The sequence below is a fragment of the Thalassophryne amazonica genome, chromosome 5 (assembly GCF_902500255.1).
Source record: "Thalassophryne amazonica chromosome 5, fThaAma1.1, whole genome shotgun sequence".
Taxonomy (NCBI): domain Eukaryota; kingdom Metazoa; phylum Chordata; class Actinopteri; order Batrachoidiformes; family Batrachoididae; genus Thalassophryne; species Thalassophryne amazonica.
In genome coordinates, this window is record NC_047107.1 from 59,811,683 (window position 1) to 59,830,410 (window position 18,728).

Below are 18,728 nucleotides of genomic sequence, written 5' to 3' on the forward strand. Positions count from 1 at the left end.
TTGGAATACAGCTGTTATCCTGAACCAGTGAGAATGTGTGTTTGGGGGCTTTCAATAATTAGAGGTAAATTTAGAGCATCTGAGGGGATGGGTTATTTCTGTTACATATGTCACAGGGGTGTTAAGAATTCTGAGATGTTGGAGATGCTGAACATTAAATATCAAACACATGAAAATGTAAAAGATAAAAAGTGATTTGGCACAATATGACCCCTTTAATAATAATCGTATTGGATCTAGTACAATTTTATTTTTAAATGTGCCCATTCAATCAATCAATCAATCAATTTTTTTATATAGCGCCAAATCACAACAAACAGTTGCCCCAAGGCGCTTTATATTGTAAGGCAAGGCCATACAATAATTATGTAAAACCCCAACGGTCAAAACGACCCCCTGTGAGCAAGCACTTGGCTACAGTGGGAAGGAAAAACTCCCTTTTAACAGGAAGAAACCTCCAGCAGAACCAGGCTCAGGGAGGGGCAGTCTTCTGCTGGGACTGGTTGGGGCTGAGGGAGAGAACCAGGAAAAAGACATGCTGTGGAGGGGAGCAGAGATCGATCACTAATGATTAAATGCAGAGTGGTGCATACAGAGCAAAAAGAGAAAGAAACAGTGCATCATGGGAACCCCCCAGCAGTCTACGTCTATAGCAGCATAACTAAGGGATGGTTCAGGGTCACCTGATCCAGCCCTAACTATAAGCTTTAGCAAAAAGGAAAGTTTTAAGCCTAATCTTAAAAGTAGAGAGGGTGTCTGTCTCCCTGATCTGAATTGGGAGCTGGTTCCACAGGAGAGGAGCCTGAAAGCTGAAGGCTCTGCCTCCCATTCTACTCTTACAAACCCTAGGAACTACAAGTAAGCCTGCAGTCTGAGAGCGAAGTGCTCTATTGGGGTATTGAACATAAAAATCTGGATGAAAACCATCATAATGCACGAGCATGTGAACACCCACCCCTGCATATATGAGGTCTGTCCATAAAGTATAGGTCCTTTTTATTTTTTTCAAAAACTATATGGATTTCATTCATATGTTTTTGTCAGACATGCTTGAACCCTCGTGCGCATGCGTGAGTTTTTCCACGCCTGTCAGTGACGTCATTCGCCTGTGAGCACTCCTTGTGGGAGGAGTCGTCCAGCCCCTCGTCGGAATTCCTTTGTCTGAGAAGTTGCTGAGAGACTGGCGCTTTGTTTGATCAAAATTTTTTCTAAACCTGTGAGACACATCGAAGTGGACATGGTTCGAAAAATTAAGCTGGTTTTCAGTGAAAATTTTAACGGCTGATGAGAGATTTTGAGGTGATGCTGTCGCTTTAAGGACTTCCCACGGTGCGAGACGTCGCGCTGCGCTCTCAGGCGGCGTCATCAGCCTGTTTCAAGCTGAAAACCTCCACATTTCAGGCTCTATTGATCCAGGACGTCGTGAGAGAACAGAGAAGTTTCAGAAGAAGTCGGTTTCAGCATTTTATCCGGATATTCCACTGTTAAAGGAGATTTTTTTAATGAAAGACGTGCGGACGGGTCCGCGCGTCGGTTCGCAGCCGCCGCGACGCTCCGCCACAGGAAAAACACCTCTCTTGGAAGCCTTAAGGACAAGTTGGAACATGTCCAGCTGTTAAACAATTTCTCATATACTCACTCCACTGAAAGCCATCAAAAGCCGCCTGGATTTTACAAATGGTTATCAACACGGAGGTGTTTTTCCTGTGCCGCCGCTCCGCGCCAGCTGCGTCCCGACGCGTGGACCCGTCCGCACGTCTTTCATTAAAAAAATCTCCTTTAACAGTGGAATATCCGGATAAAATGCTGAAACCAACTTCTTCTGAAACTTCTCTGTTCTCTCACGACGTCCTGGATCAATAGAGCCTGAAATGTGGAGGTTTTCAGCTTGAAACAGGCTGATGACGCCGCCTGAGAGCGCAGCGCGATGTCTCGCACCGTGGGAAGTCCTTAAAGCGACAGTGTCACATCAAAGTCTCTCATCAGCCGTTAAAATTTTCACTGAAAACCAGCTTAATTTTTCGAACCATGTCCACTTCGATGTGTCTCACAGGTTTAGAAAAAATTTTGATCAAACAAAGCGCCAGTCTCTCAGCAACTTCTCAGACAAAGGAATTCCGACGAGGGGCTGGACGACTCCTCCCACAAGGAGTGCTCACAGGTGAATGACGTCACCGACAGGCGTGGAAAAACTCACGCATGCGCACGAGGGTTCATGCATGTCTGACGTAAAAACATATGAATGAAATCCATATAGTTTTTGAAAAAAATAAAAAGGACCTATACTTTATGGGCAGCCCTCATATTTCAGTAAAATGTCTGTTTTCATCACAAGTAACTCGTTTAGTGCTTGACAGTGCCAAATCCGTTCCACCTCATGCGCAACCTTCATATTGCAAACTCTTAAATTGACATCATTGTCATGCAACTACTATTAATACATCTAAAAAAGGAAAAAAAAAACCACTGCATGCAACCATCCCTGGTTCTCAAGACCAGGCACCTAAGTGGCTCTGCTCTCCTTTTTTTAAGATATTTAGATATACCTTAGTATACACTAGTAGAGTTCCACCTTAGAATTGGAATGTATAATAGAAGATATACCTTACTGAATTTTCATGTGTAAAATAATTAATGAATAAAAATTTAAGTTATTCCCTATGAAAAACAAAAGTTATTATGTGTCATCTGGTACATTTACAGAACTCGAGAAAGGCCAGATGACGTCACAAGTAAAACGCAAATGCCAAAAAAAAACCTTGTGAAAACTACTTTTTGCTTTTTGCGATGTGTTTGGATCACAAAATTAATTTAATTTAGGATAGGTCATTTAAGCAACTTTTATTAAAAAGGATGTTTGAGGGGGGGCTTCCAATGTGCTGGTATGGTATCTTTGACAGTTATCAAAGCAAGTTACTGTTGCATGAGAAGTATTTAACATATATTTCACCTATATGTCTCTGAACATCAGGAAACATTAAGAAGGCTGTTTTTATTCCTCATGTCAGACATAAAACCAATTAGTGTGCTGTGGATGTGCTGATAGCATTACTTTTCCTTGGAGCTTTTTAAAAAACATACTTCTGGCCTGGTGCTGTTGTTTAAACTCTGTAAAAACAAAAGTGCTGCATTTATATTATGTTTAGTGTACACACACGCGCAGTTTTAAATTTACACAGGCAATGCCAGCAACTTATGACAAAAGTTTGTTATAGATAGATAGATAGAACTTTGTTGACCCCTTGGGCAAGGTCTCTCAAGGAAATGAATGTTCCATTTGCAGCATAGCACCAATAAGAACAATAACAGTAAACAGAATACTTTCCGGATGCACTGTAATCCAATTCATAAACGTTTAATGAGGAAAGAGTTTACTTTGGACTTTGCCTCAGTGCTAAATTAGTTGACGGCAGCTCTGTGTTGCTCACAGGTTAAAGCTGCTGTATGTAAAAATTGAACTCGTACCGAATCGTGGTGTTTCACCTGAGGTGTGAACCGAACTGTGTACTGTGACACCTCTAATAAATAAATAAATTAATGAATCCTTCAAAAAATACAGTGAATGAATAAATGAATATATATAATGAGCTGGTTTGTATGAATGTGCGGTTATCAAAGGTGTCCTTGTATTTCTGTCTTTGTGCATGTATTTGTATTGACGTGTCAATCCTTGTTTGTTTTGTCAAACTTTGTGTGTAGTCTCCTGTTTTGTTTCAGCTGTGGCTGTAAGTTGAAGAATTATGTTCCTTAATAATCGCTGGGCTCATCTCCAGCTCCCCTTGACCCTTACCTGTAAAAAGCGGTTTTAGAAGGAGAATGTTTGTCCCATAATGCATTTCTCTGTCTCATCCGATTATTAGGGCAGCAGAGACTTCTCAAGATATTAAATCATTACGTCCTCCTCGCTTCATCCACGAGGATGGCGTCATACGACCATATAAGGAGAGGGAAGGCTTTGGGAGTCAGATGCTCCAGGTATAACCAAAAATTAAGAAGAGGAATCAGATTTTGATAGTCAGGGGTTAGTGAACAGCAGGCAACAAGTATTTGGTTGATTTTTAGACATTTCTTTTCTTCAATTGACATTGACTTCCATGGTTTATCATATTTCATTTTGCCAAATAAACACCATTTTTAAATTTGCCGATTTTCAAAAGCAGTTTCCCTTGCATGTGGATACTTGCCTTAAAACGCCTTAAAACCTCTTCTCAGCCCTTTTACGCCTGCTTGCTTTTAATGTTCTCTAAAGCTTTGAGATGTTTTGCTGATTACAATAAACTGTATTTGTGTAAAATAAGTCATGCACTTTAGTTATCAGTCCATCTCTGTGGCTCTGTTTTTTGTTATAATTAAACAAAATGACATTTTTAGTAGAGCTGTAATTGTTACTTAGCAAAAAATTACTCTGTAACTGTGCTGATAAGTGATTAATCCATTAAGACATAATTCATCATGAAAACTGAGACCCTTTACTTTTGCATCTTCTTGTCCAAGTTTGTCTCATTTCCGTGGGTACTGCGCCCTGCTCTCCCGCAGCCCACCCAAATTTGGGCCACTCTGCCCATTTTCCCCTACCTTCCCATTTTCCCCTACCTTCCCAAACCAAGTGGCGGGATCAGCGGTTCCATAATTATGGACATTGCCAGAAATAAAGCTGATTATATAATAAATTCAATTTATTTCATATAGTACTGAATCACAACATAAGTCACCCCAAGGTGCTTCAGATATCATAATCATGACAGAATTAGATTTAAATGAATAAATAAATCATCGCGGACTGTACTGAGTCTGCTACTATAGTCTGTGCATTGTGTGTGCACACAATTAAAATGCAGGAACCCCCCCTTAAAAGAATGATGAACATGTTACTGTGGCATTTGTTACTTTTTCTTTTATTTTAATACATATGAAGGTGGCACAATCAGCACACGGTCTTCTCTGCCCACCTACCCACCCACCCCCCCCTCTCTCTCTCTCTCTCTCTCTCTCTCTCTCTCTCTCTCTCTTGTGCAAGCTCCTGCTCTGAGTGTCAAACACCTCCTTTTCAACTTTTCTCAAGGACGTACAGTGGTTTACAGTAATTTTGTTCCTTGGCACTTTGTTGTACATGTGGACATATGTCGTGTTTTTCACGTTTTGTTTAAACACTTTATAGTTTCACATAGTTTGTCTCATTGCACATCAGCTTCAATAAGATTCATTGCTGGTGTCAGTTATGGGTCATGATTCTTGACTTGAGGAGTAATCAGCTCCAAGATGTGAGATAAATTTAGTTTTTTGTTGTTTTGTTTTTGTGCTTACATCTATAAACAGTGGTGTTGGATGGAGTGGGTTGAAGTTTCTTCTTGTGAGACTGAGGTCAGAGATGTGCATTTTAGCTGATAGTGAAGACATTATGTGTAGGATTTGCCCTTAAAATGTACTTACCTGACATGTAATCTGCTCCAAAAAATTGTGATAATTTTAACGCTGGCTAAAGCTGTGTGTTATTCAGTTTTAATATTGGTGAGAAAATCCTACACATAGTGATGGTAAATTGAGTAGGATGCTGCAAACAGACTGAAATGGTGTTTAGCTTCTCACCCGAGTGTTTGAAAAGCCAAATGTAACAGTGCGGGTCAGCCCACAGTTGTAGTTCTCTGCTGATGTGTGTTAGGTTTTTGTAGAAAACTGAACCTAGTAATGCAGACAATAATGACACCAGGAGTATGTCACAACCAAATTGGTTTATATGGTGAAGCCACAAGCAAACACTTCAGTGTGACAGGTGTACAAAAATGTCCAGTAGTGATGCAGGCAAAAGACCAGGAGACTAATGGGAAAACAAACTGCCACAAAACGACAACGGGGTAAACACAGAGATCAACATACTTACAGGGAGCGCGGGGAGCAGACACAGGAAAATGAACCGACAAAGAACAAACGAACAGGTGTGACCTTAACTACAAAAAGCTAATGATGAGAGGTGTGTGAAACAATAACTGGAACAAAAGCCATACGTGGAAATGCACAGAACAAAAGGAGACAAAAAACTAATCAGACATCAACCGGTGACACAACGGACATCAAAGAATGAGTAGAAAGTAAACATCACAATAACCAAACATAACCGAAGAAAACAGACAGAACTAAACCATGACGAAAAAAACTTAAATCCAGAACTAAAGCAACGTGGAACTCTGAATAAACAGTGCGCACACGAAACAAATGAAACGACACAAGGGCACAGACTGGGGACTGAACATACAGACAGAAACAGATAATAGACACAAGCAGGTGACTTATCACAACACATGCAGAAGACACTCAGAAGACATGAAGACTGTACACACACACACACAGGAGGCAAGGAGACAGTACACACGATAGGCAAGGGAGGTCTCACACACATGCAGCATGAGACAACAACAGATCATAACAAATAACCATACAGGACTGAAAACCATAGCAACACAGACAAATGGGTGTACCCATGGGTGTGTGTGTGTGGGTGTGTGTGTGTGTGTGTAATGACGTGTTAGTGATGGCTGGTTCTGTTGTAGTGAATGTTATCTAAATAAAAGAACAATCCATCTCCAGATAACAAAGGAACTCATTAAAGGGAGTGCTTCTTCATGGTACAAAATGGGGGAAAAAGGGGGGCAGGGGGGCGTCTTTTAAATTTCAGACTCCCTTATATCACAATTTGGCACAATATTTATTCATTTACTTATTTATTTCCTTCCCTATCCCAGGTTAGATCCAGCCTTTCCACCATATTTAATGTTAGTGTTGAGCACCATCTGCCAAACTGAGAAACTGTCCTTATTTGAGATGAGCCATATATGTATACAGGCTGCGCCAAGTAGTAATTGGTCAGTCCACATGCTGCCCCTGTGTCACCTAATGATGTAAGGTTTTGTTTTTTGTTTTCTTCCTATTCTCTCATAGTATATGATGGCAAGGGGTATGATTACAATGGCTACAAGTGAAATGGAGTAATGCACCTGTGACTTGACCTACTTGACCATTAATTTATTTACTCCCCCCCCCCCAAAAAAAACCTAAAAAATTTTGACATTTGGTGACATCAGATTCATAGACCAAGTCTTAAACACCATTATTGAGTGAACCCAAAATATAACACCAAGCAGAACTACAGGTCAAAAACAAAGTGAAAATCTAACTTAAACTATCAGTGAAAATGAGACACTACATTTGAACCAATTTGTTCTGAAGAGGTTTATGAAGACGTTCATTAACAGGTTACCATTCTTAATCCACAGCATGTTTCCTGTTTGTATTTTTTTTTAAAGGTGAGCACAGGGCATTTACAGAGAGCTCAAAACTAGAGCCAGAATGAGCAAGCTGACTCATTACTTCACATTTTTCTCCTTGCTGCTGTTCAGTTTTAAAAAGCAAAAATGAATAAATGCCATAGATTAAAATATCTTGGACAGCATTTAAGCTGGCTGCACACTACACAATGATACTCTCTGTGGTTGTTGTGGTCACAGACCTCATGCATGAACTGGCAGAGGATACATAGCAGAATACTGATCCTCTGCCCTTTTTTTATTTTTTTTTTTTGGCTTCCTTGTGGTTGCTCCTCTTAAAGTTCTTGACAACGGGTTATTTGTCTTTGTCTTATCCAAATTTGTAGAGTCATACAATTTTTATGGTCTGTAGTCCGCACGTAGCGGAGAGTACACCTATAACAGTGTGTAGACACAAGCGAATGTGTCATGCTTACAGGTCTGTGTCGTCAAGTGCAAATCTTTAGTGTAATTGAATGCAGAAGCCCCTGTGTGTGTGCACGCACGCCATTATGCCTGTATAGGAAACCTTGCAATATGCCTCATGATCAGATTAGTTACATATCACGTCACAGAAATTTCAGAATTTCAGTTGCAGAATATGACCCCATTACAAATATACAGGATCTTATCATGGTTGTAACACACACATTCCAATGCGGCCCCCGTTTCAGTGCAGTCCTACTGCAGCACGCATTCTTATAGTGTCATTGTGTGGCATGGGGCCAGCTTTACATTTTGACGCATTAGATCGCTGTTCAAGACCTCATTGTACTTTGCAGTATCTCTTGACATGAAGACACAAAGGACTATGGTAGATAGGTCATGATAGTATAGCATTAGTAAGGATGTTTAGTGTAGAATTTCTTAGTAAATGACAGTTCAGTTCATTTTTGTGGAAATGCCAGAGTAACAGATCCAATAGTTTGTGGTGGAAGATCTGGCTGAGGACTTTGTGGTGCTAATCTTCAGGAAGAGAAACAATCAGTGATGAATATGTTCTAGCATTGTTGACTGAAAGTCAAAACCAACCCCTGTCTTCTCTCTCGTCCACAGAGGTGGTTGGCCATCAGTGAGTGGAGTAAAGCTGACTCACAGGAAGAGGGTGATGATGAAGGAAGCTAGAAAGGAATAGCTGAGTGACGGTTGTAGAGTAGTGCCATTTTAGTCTTTGCAAGAGGTTTTTCTGTCTGTTGGCTAGGTTTTCCTTTAGAGATCTAAAGAAATGTTTTTTGATGATTGTGATCTTTGACATACTATATTTAGCTGCCACAGGTATGTTTATAGTATATTAATATGATGTGTGGTCATTTTTGTTGTTATTGCTGTTTTAGGATTCATATTTGTGTTCATCTCTGTGGAGGAAATAATTATTTCCCCCAACACTCCTCCAGCTGTGCACATAAGTTTACATAGACCTTGGCTAAAACCTTCAAATGTTTTTACTTCACTCTGCATCTTACATTTTAATGAAACTGTATGTTTAAGTCAGTCATGAGTTCTACTTTATTTACATGTAAAGGTATTTAGAAATAATAGGTACAATATTTATTGAAATTGGTATTCACTATATTAGACTTTCAGTGGATCAGCAGTTTAAATACACCATGCCTCTTTAAACAATGTGGAAGATTCCAGAAATTTGATGGACTTTTCTTGTGAATGACTAGATGGCATACTTAGGGGGTTGATTAAGGAACAGTTCACTATATTTAAAGGTCTACTTGTAGAACAAGAGACTTTTGAATTTAAGAAAAGAAAAATATAGCTAGAAGTAAGCCAAGACATCCAGACAATGTCCTTAAATAGACCCAGAGGTTCCCCACTTACCCCCAAATTAAGCTTTTACAAATAATTTCCATCGGTTTTATGAAATCTTATGTGTTGTTTCAAGAGGGGTTCATTTTTGTGTATTAAAGTATTCACCCCTACAAAAATTTGACATGTTGAACACAAATTGAAAAATCTCCCATGTAGATATTATTTTTACTAACTTTCCATGGAATTACAGTAGATATTCTTACTTGCCTGTGTTGTTTGATAAAATGGAATATGTACAGTCGGTGAAATATTAAGATTTTTTGTTGTTGTTTTGCCAAGGTGTATGTAAACTTGCATCTGAAACTGCATACCTTCATTTTCCTTCACTGTATCACACTTTTCTTTCCATTGTCAAAACATGCAGTAAATGTCCAAATATTCACTTCAGATTTTTTTCCCCTGTTCAGTAGCAAAAGTATTTTTTCTTTCTGAAAGTCATTATTGCCATATTCACTGTCAATAAAGCACATTAGGACTGTCTGCCATCGTCTTTGTTTCATCCATCTGTCCTCACCCAGCTAGTCATATAACTTTCTACACTTCCTTTACAGAGACCTTTGTACAGGTATTTATTTATGCATTATTTTTGTAGAAGCCCATGAGCGGCTGTATCTAATTATTGATTATTCTATTACAGATGTTTTCTGCAACATTTGTGCATAGACACCTTTAATAGTTTAATAAACCAATTCAGCATCTCAGTCTGTGCGGAGCATGCTGTATATTGAGCTAATATGCAAAGTTCACAACTACCCTAAACTCAGTATATATGTGCCAACAGTAATGTAAATATTGAACATTTTTAGTGGTGAAAAGTTGTTTTGAAAGAATTTTCCAAAAAAACAAACAAATGGGGGCTACAAAATAGGTGGGAAGTGTATGAAAGAACTTGTGGTCCTAGCTTATGCACTTACACTGTAAAATGATCCCCTAGTACGAACTAAAGAAGATGAATGGGAGTCCATCAGTTGTCATCAGTTGATAATTCTCGATCTGTTACAGCTGTCAAAAGTTTGGGAAAACAAGATATTGGCTCCAAGCAAATGTTTCCCCAGCATGTATGTAGATATTAATCTCATATGGAAAGACAAGCAAAATTTGAACGGCCTTGAAAGACACAGGGTAGGCAGGCTGAGCCCTTTCTGTTTCTAGGTTTTATATAGATTCTATATTCTGTGTACCCATATTATATACTGTATATAAATATATAATAATGGTAACCAGTGTACTTAGTAGAGAAGCTTGAATCTTCAACTGGACTGGGTTGCTTGACGCGAGGACGTTTCGCTTAAAATCGCAGAAGCTTCCTCAGCTAAAATTCTTGCTCTGGTAGTCTGACTTCTGTCTGGACAACTGAGAGCCTTCACAGTAACCAGTGTACTGTTCTTCACACTATGACACATGAATCGGCAGATCTATGCAGGAGTTTACTGCAATATAGACATTATTAAATATTTGGCTGAGTTTATTCAGATATATAACAGATAAAAGTAAAAATATTAATTATAACTTAATTTAGTCCACTCATCCACTCAGTGCATCTTTCAGGTTCTTATAATTCCGATGGAAAAGTTGCAGCTCAAATTCGATGTGCGGCTTCGACTCCTATGATGAGCAAATTTTCTTTTTCCACTTTTGTATCCCATACGGATCATCCACGGAACAATGTGGCCCTGGCATGCAGCTTTAACACTGCTTAAAGCTGCTCATTTAACTTTAAGGCTAAAGATAAATAGCTCGTACACTCCAGTAATGCAGCTTCTTTGCTTTGTTCATTGGATGAAGTGGGTGTTTGTGAACTCTGACCGGAGGCTTTGGCACGGTCGTGGCACTTGCATGTTGATGATGCTGATTTGGCTTATTCAGACATACTGTTGTCCTTAAATCCGTGTGGTGTTTTTACTTGATTCCCGTTTTCCCTCCTCCTTTTCAGAAAATTGAAAATGGACGTTTTGCCAGGTACAAATACTTTGCTCATGCCAAGGTCAATGATTCTGACTTCTTCATGATCACCAAGAAGTGAGTGTATTTTTTTTTTTTTTTTTTTTGCTCTTTAGGTAAAGCTATTTTTTTAGTTTCATACCCAAATAAAAAGATGTATTTTGGTAGATGTTTCATATTATTGTTATTTCCAGAAGTGGTGGATATGTGACAGTCTGATGCCGCGGTCACACCGGACAACACGCGAGCGATGGCGGCAACAGTTTGCCATGTAATTGCTATGGAAGGACGTGTTGTGGCGCCACAAAAGTCCAAGCCACGCAATACAACGCGATAGATGCGAATTAAGCGATTTTGAGCGATTGGCGTGTTTGTGGTGCGATATCGCGTCGCGTTGCCCTCCTCCCCAAGTTGAAAAATCTGAACTTTTTCATCTTGTCACGCCACGGTGACCAATCAGGGACTGGATATGTAGTGACGTGATGTCTGGAGTTTATACTTGATGTGGACATGTCCTGTCTCTGACAGCCAGCCTGTGAGCAGGACTTTTGTCCCTTTGTCCTTTTTCACAATTATGATAGAGTTTGAGGGGAGAGCGAGCAGCGGCAGCAGCCAGTTGTTTTTTTTTCCTTGTGCACGCGTGAACGCATCGTCCGTGAAGATAATTTTATTAACTACACAGATGTATAATAAAACACATGGTGACTGGTTTATGACAGAGTTTGAGAGGAGAGCGAGCAGCAGCACTGCATCAGCGGCAGCCAGTTTTTTTTTTTTGTTGTTTTTTTTTGTTTTATTGTTCACATGTGCTTGCGCGAACAGGATAGGAGGTCCTCAAACTGGGTCCTGGAGAGGCTGAAGTACCTCTGAAAGCGGCCGTCATCCAGACGCAGCTCCTGCAGCAAATAATGAAACTCCCCGAATTGGGAACGTCTCGAGGATGTTGTGAACCCAGCGATGGCGCCGCTGGTGATGTTTGTCAGCTTTCAACAACAAATAGGGCACAGCAGTTCGCTCCATGTGATTAAGGTCCACCATGTTGACTTGACGGCGAGCGGAATGGAAGCTCCTCCTATTTGATGACGCATTGGGGCGCAGTGAAAGCAGAACACCGGGCGATGGTGGCGCGTCCATTGCCAGGCGAGGGATGCGAATTTGTGGCGTCCAGTGTGAACGCAGCTTGAGGCAGTCCTCCATGCTATTTTTTCAAGCCTGATCAAAAACCTGTCAGATTATGATGAGTGACATATAACATGGATATCTCTACCCCCCCCCCCCCCCACACACACACACACACACATATACCCCACAAAAAAATACCATTTAGAAATTCATGTGTGTATAAAAGCACTGAACCATTGTAATTTTCTTGAACTGTGATGTGTAACATATGTCTGTTTTGTGTTTTTTGTTTAGTTTTTCTAATACATCTAAAGATAAACCTATCTCAACCCTATTTCTGTGCTGTCTTGTGCATATTTAGAATTTTTAGTTGAAAGAGATTTTCTGTTTGCATTTCCCGCCCAGGGGAATATTTTTTGTTACAAAGGGCACATTTGGCCAGCTCACCTGTGAATGGCAGTATCTGTTTGAAGAATTCACCAAGGATCCGATGATTGTAGAGGACCGCCGACTTCGAATTGAGGCCAAGGTAGGAAAAGGGTATTTGCTGTTGGTGTTTTTGTTGGAAGAAAGAAAACCTAGTCTTGCCACAGACAAAAAATACAGCTAATTTTATCGCTTGGAAAATATATATTTGGGGGATTTTGCAGTAAATATGAGTTATTCCTTGAAATTTTTCCTACGACAAAGAAGAAGCACATACTCAAGATTTGAAATTCATGCTGCATTCAATAATATCTGTGAACTCAAATTCTGACCTACTATAATAAATGCATCTAAGCTATGATTAAAAATGCCCATTTTGAATAGATTTTTCCTTCGAAAATGTTCAGTTAAAAAAATCTCTAATTGGTACCCTTGCACAGCACACTATTGGAGTTCATGCCTCAATGGGTCAGGATCACATACTGTATATGCAGCACCAGACAAATGTTTGGACAGTATGTATATACCTGGAAGAGCCGTTTTGAAACTCAAAGTCTGTTGGTTGGCCTATGTCCTGGCCAAAGTATAAATGGGTAAAGAGCATGTGCATATAACCCTGTTTGGGATGAATGAAGCCTGAACACGCACCCATCTCAGTTACCAGACAAACCTAACAGGCTTACCTTGATTTGGTTGCTTTAGTCAATCATGTTTTTGTGGACTGGGCAGTAGTTTTCATGATGGGTGGCTTTGGGGTGGGTGTTAAAAATTATGACCCGCTTATTTTCTCAGGAATTGTGGATTAACTGGACTTCATTTTATGAAGTTACTGAAGGTAACGCCACAAACATACAACAAAAAAAAAAACACTAAAATTTTACTCCGCAGAAATACTGGAGTACAGGTGTCTTTGATGATCTGCTCGGACAAGCAACCACACAGAAAGCCATATTATTACAGATATTTATAATTAAATGCTCAATAAGGACAGACATGGTCTTCCACAACACCTAGAAGCCACAGCTCACAGTGTGACCTCTGAACTCTGCAGTCTCAGCTCAGTAGCACACGCTACCTGTCACACACCCACAGTGCTCCTAATCAGTCACAAGTTTATGGTTTAAAATGTCTTAAACTAATGAGTTATTTAAAAAACAATAATCTCATACAGTTGTCATGGAGCAGGAAACTAGCTATAAAGGCAAAACTATTTTTGTGCTAGGCTGTTACCATATTTATCTCTCCTCTAAGGTTGGACATTTTAACATGGGTTTCTATGGGAATCTGTTCGGTTAGGACCTACACAATATTAGATAGGTGGTCACAGTGTTATATCTGATTGGTTTGTATTTTAACCTCAAAGATTTTTGTTGCTCTCAATTGTCTGGATTATTGTGATTGACAGAAATTATGCACTTTAGTTATTTGCAGCACTCAAAGTTGTCAACTCTTTTTGTGTTCTCCAGGAGAGAGTGAAGTCTGTGTTTCATGCCAAAGAGTTTGGGAAAATCATTAACTTCAAAACTCCTGAGATTGCCAAGGTTCATACTTTTTTGTATAATTACTGGATGTTAAATGTGTTTCTTTACTTCCTGTGTTTTGCAGGTCTTCTGTTCTTACTTTTTTTCCTTCACTTGCAGTGGGTCCTTTCCAAACTGGAGGATGCAAGAGAGAGTTTACCCAAATACTGACCCGTGGAGAGAAAATAAACACACACACCCACACTGTGTGTCAGTGCCTTTGTTCATCACTGCATGCTATTTTAGCTCCACCTGTGTGGACTTTTATATGTCCTAACGCTTCCTTCTGCTATGTGCTCCAAAGTTTTCTCATGGCATTTATACCAGACAGAATCAAACACAACGTGTAATTGCACTCATCCATTGGCTTCATGCATTATGCATATTTGTTGTTAATCATATCTTTTACAAATTGATGAAAGGAAAAGTCATCACTGCCTGCTTGTATGTGGAATGCTCTTGCAAACTGAGCAATATAAATTTTCTAAGCCTTAAGCTTGTTCTCATTCTTGTCCTTTTAATATCACTTTTACATTTTTTTCACTTTCAGGTGCTTAAACATAATTGAAGTTATATTTTGCAGTAAGAGCACTAATATTTAGTACTGAACATGTGACATAACTGCTGGAGACATTTAATGCTTAAGTTCATTTTACGGATTTTGTAAAAGGGAAACTGAACAGTACTTCATTTGTCCTTGCGTCATATTTTCTTACGCACTTTTTTTCCTTGATGTATTTCTGCAACATAAACACTGTTTACTGCAATTTAGGTGCATGTTATTTTTATACTGCACTTATCTGTCATGTATCTGCTGTATATTGATCTAACAGAATATTCTCTGTACATATACAGATATATATATATATATATATATCATCACACAATCGTCTGTATTGTGGCATTGCAAACTGTGACCTAGGGATTTTTACTTTTTTTTTTTATACCACAGGTATGCAGTGCCAAATATGTTGATTTATGCAGAATATTTAAAAGAAATTAATGCATATTGTGTCATTCACAGTTATAAAGGTTTTCTTTGCTGTCTGTTATGTTTTGGTGAAGCAACATGTTCACTTCTGTAGCTTAAAATGTTTCCAAGAAATAAAAATGTCTCACGGTTTATGTGGTCTGCTCAGGATTTATCACACAAAGTAAGTACTTTATAATAAAGTAAAAATTTATTGAAAAGTATATGAACAGAAACGGCAAAACAGAAAAATGTCTTTAACCCAGAAAGTTGCTTTCAAAGCACATCATTGTTGGAAAAATTTAGATGTAAAATAAGAGTGAATTGGCTGTGATATCATGACTACATAAGACACCCATACCAGACTATTTTTTTTTTTTGATGCACACTTGATATTTTCTCAGCAATATGTACTCACTAAACTGTAATATCAGTTCTTCTCATCACCTGTGATCTGTTGAATCTAGCAGTTAATACACTGTCAGGTCCTTCAGTATTTGAACAGCGACAGTGTTTGTAATTCTGCCTCTACACCCCCATGATGGAGATGAACAAAATAATAGACATGTTTGAGGTGTAGACTGTTTAAAAAAATATTAACAATTTAGGATTTATCGTTCCTTTTTTAGAGGTAATTGGATGAGTTAAATTTAAGGATTATTGTTAATTTTTTTTATCACTTTTACAGCCAGTTTTCTTTATACATGCCAGAAGATGTTAAAGATTATGTCTTGGACTTGATGTACACCAAGAAGTGGCCCAGAGGATTGGAATTCAAAAAATCAGATATAGGCTTAAGTCTCCCATGTGCCTTCTGGCAAACTAGAAAAAAAGTCTTTTGAGAAATTCCTGTCTCACTCCATCATGAAGTGTTGATGTAACAGTCAAAAGTTGGACAATGGACACTTTCTCCCATTATAACCACAAAAGCCAGAGCTGTCAAGGGTGTTGTGGTGGCTTCCCTCACTTCTTGCACCTTCTTGTCCAGTTCACTCTGTTTTTGAAAACTGCTGCCATAGAGTACCATACTGTTTGAATTTCTTAATGATTGATGTCAGTGAAGTCCAAGATGAATGACTTGAAAATGTTCACATCCATTCCCTGACTTGTCTAAAGAAAACAGGGTGTAAAAGTAATCATTAGCATTAAAAACAGTTTGTCCACTACTGTACTAATGGGCTCTGAGAGTGGAGAAACTGCATAAAGAGGCTGTAATTCCAAAATGCTCAGTGATATTTTTGTTGAACCCTTTGAATTAAAGCTGAAAGTCTGCGCAACAAGCACATAAGTGTTGATTGTTTAATTTCAGCTATGTTACGGCAATGTATGGAGGCAACATTAGATTTGTCCCTCTGCAAGTACTTGAGGACCTGAATGCATTTCTGATTTTCTCAACTTCCAAAGTACTTTATCATTCTCTTAGTGTATTTTTTAAAATTTCTACAAATATTCTCACTTAAAAAAATTGCTCTCTGTAATTTGCCAAGAAAGTTTATTGCTGTAATAGTTGTCTTTTAGGTGTCCTGTTTGGCTCCTATGAGTCCTTTCCTACTCTCCTATGCATCCTGTTTAGCTTTTATGTGTCCTTTTGTACTCTCCTGTGTGTCCTTTCCTACCCTCCTATGCGTCCTATTAGACCAGGTTGAACTCCTTCAGATTGTGTCTAAGGATGGTGTCTTTGACCGCCACAAAAACGAAGCGGATGTTCTCCGTGTCTGTGGCGCAGGTGAAGTGAGCGTAGAGTGTCTTCTCCTTGTCTGGGTTTTGATCTTGGTACATTTTCAAGATGAATTCTTGTGCGGCTTTATCATCCTGTTGAGGTCCTAAAATTCAAGACAATCATTTCAGTGGTTTCCCCCCCCCACCAATAAATTCTTGTAAATGAAAAATACAGCAGTTGTGACTATTTCTGTAAAATAATATTTAGATATTTCTTTCCATTGCACTGAGCAAGATAAAAACCAAACATACAACTCCAACAATGCACACATAAATAAAACTGATTAAAAAAAATAATTAAAAAGCATCCCAAACCAATAAAAATCTCTAATTTTAAAAGCTAAGAAAAACCAAACTTTTAAACACCCTTGTACAGCTATGCATCCTCATTAACCCTAAGCAGTAGTAAATAAGGGTAGTCTATTGCCGGGCTGTGACAAATTGTGAACAGCATTCAGAAGGGAGTTCCTGAAATTTCATGGGGGAAAATCTCCCCACGAGTTGTAGGGCAGCGCTCTTGTCACTTGAATTTTGAACCAAAAATTCACACTACACATTTTCTCTCAAAATATTCACTGAGTTGTCATGAGCATCTCTAGCCCTCCTCAGTTTAGTTTCCGTGAGACAGCTTGAGATGTTGGGGACACTCCTTTTATGTGATCGGAGAGGAACTGCTCTTCTGGAAGTGGTGTGATCATCATGGCTGAGCGAGTCTAGTAGCCTCCAAGCCAACTGCCTCTGCTGCCGACACAGCTACAACCCAGCGTGCCAGGAGTGGCCTGCAGGAGTCCTGTGTAGCAGCAGAGGAGGATGCATGGGATCTGAATTTGTTAGTTTTGTTTTTGAGGACTACAAGGGAAATAAGTTAAATACTGTATTGTGTTATCCACTGCAATTTTATATACTATATTATTAATTTTACATACATGTATCTTGTTGCCACATGCAGGGGTGGTAGCCAAGTGGTTAGTGCTCTTGTTTTCAGTGCAGAAGGTTTCTGGCTGAAGTCCCACCCCTGCCACATGTATCCATGCAACGTGGAATTGTCAGGAAGGGCAGCCGGTGTAAATGTTGCGCCAAATCAACATGCAGATAAACTCTTGGATCTGCTGTGACAGCCCTGAGTGAAAACATGGGAGCAGCCGAAGGGGCTTACTTTTTATCTTGTTGCCAAATAAATCAAATAGAATCAAAAGACGCGCAACCCCAAAGCACTGCTGCAGATTGCGCCACATCACACAGAAATGGCCGCACCAGCATGACAAGGAGCACTTCACGAGGGACCTGGAATCCAGCCAGTGAAGGACTGTATACTGGTCATTCTCGGTAGGAGAGGAGAGTGGTTCTAGTGGGGACAATAATGATGAGATGCAGCGGGCTGTCACTGCTGGACATTCTACAAGTTGATGAGTACACTGGCACCACAAAACATCCACACTTTTCTACCCTTTGTTGTTCTTCATGGAGAAGATTATTTTAAAATTATTTATTTTATCATTTACAGGGCTTTGCCTTCAGTGGTTATATTCTGGGGTATTTCCACAGCCTCTTTTCACATAATAGCAGCCCACAACCATCCTGAGCAAACGTATCTTCATTTCACTGTGATTCCACGTGAAATTTGTCACTAATTCATGTGTTTTGATGCAAATTTGTGTCTCCAACTACTTGCAAAAAGTTGCATCCCAGAAAGATACTAAGTTCAGTCTGGACTTGAAAGTACTCATAGAAATCAACTGCTTACTTTCAGCTGGTAGATTCAGCTGGTGTACCACAACAAACCCTCTACTGCCTGCCATCTTCTTACTAAACCTAAGAACACACAATAGATCGGTCTCTTGGATTTGCAGTGTACATGCTGGTGTCGCGGACAGAACGGTCCCCCCAAAAATTGGCCTGCCCTGCCTGGAC

At 39.4% G+C, this 18,728-nt stretch overlaps 2 protein-coding genes across 2 annotated transcripts in view; one reads left to right on the forward strand and one right to left on the reverse strand.

The window, feature by feature from the left end:
• The window catches only part of vps13a (vacuolar protein sorting 13 homolog A), a 178,007-nt gene extending 162,757 nt beyond the window's left edge, over positions 1 to 15,250 (forward strand). Inside the window, 5 exon segments of the mRNA XM_034170409.1 lie at positions 3,861 to 3,975; positions 11,053 to 11,138; positions 12,588 to 12,711; positions 14,075 to 14,149; positions 14,249 to 15,250. Coding sequence (XP_034026300.1) covers positions 3,861 to 3,975; positions 11,053 to 11,138; positions 12,588 to 12,711; positions 14,075 to 14,149; positions 14,249 to 14,299 — 451 coding nt within the window. The 3' untranslated portion in view covers positions 14,300 to 15,250.
• A 46-nt stretch (positions 15,251 to 15,296) lies between these two features.
• Positions 15,297 to 18,728, reverse strand: part of gna14a (guanine nucleotide binding protein (G protein), alpha 14a) — an 85,770-nt gene continuing 82,338 nt past the window's right edge. The window contains exon 7 of the mRNA XM_034170410.1: positions 15,297 to 16,921. Coding sequence (XP_034026301.1) covers positions 16,731 to 16,921 — 191 coding nt within the window. The 3' untranslated portion in view covers positions 15,297 to 16,730. The remainder of the gene's footprint in view (positions 16,922 to 18,728) is intronic.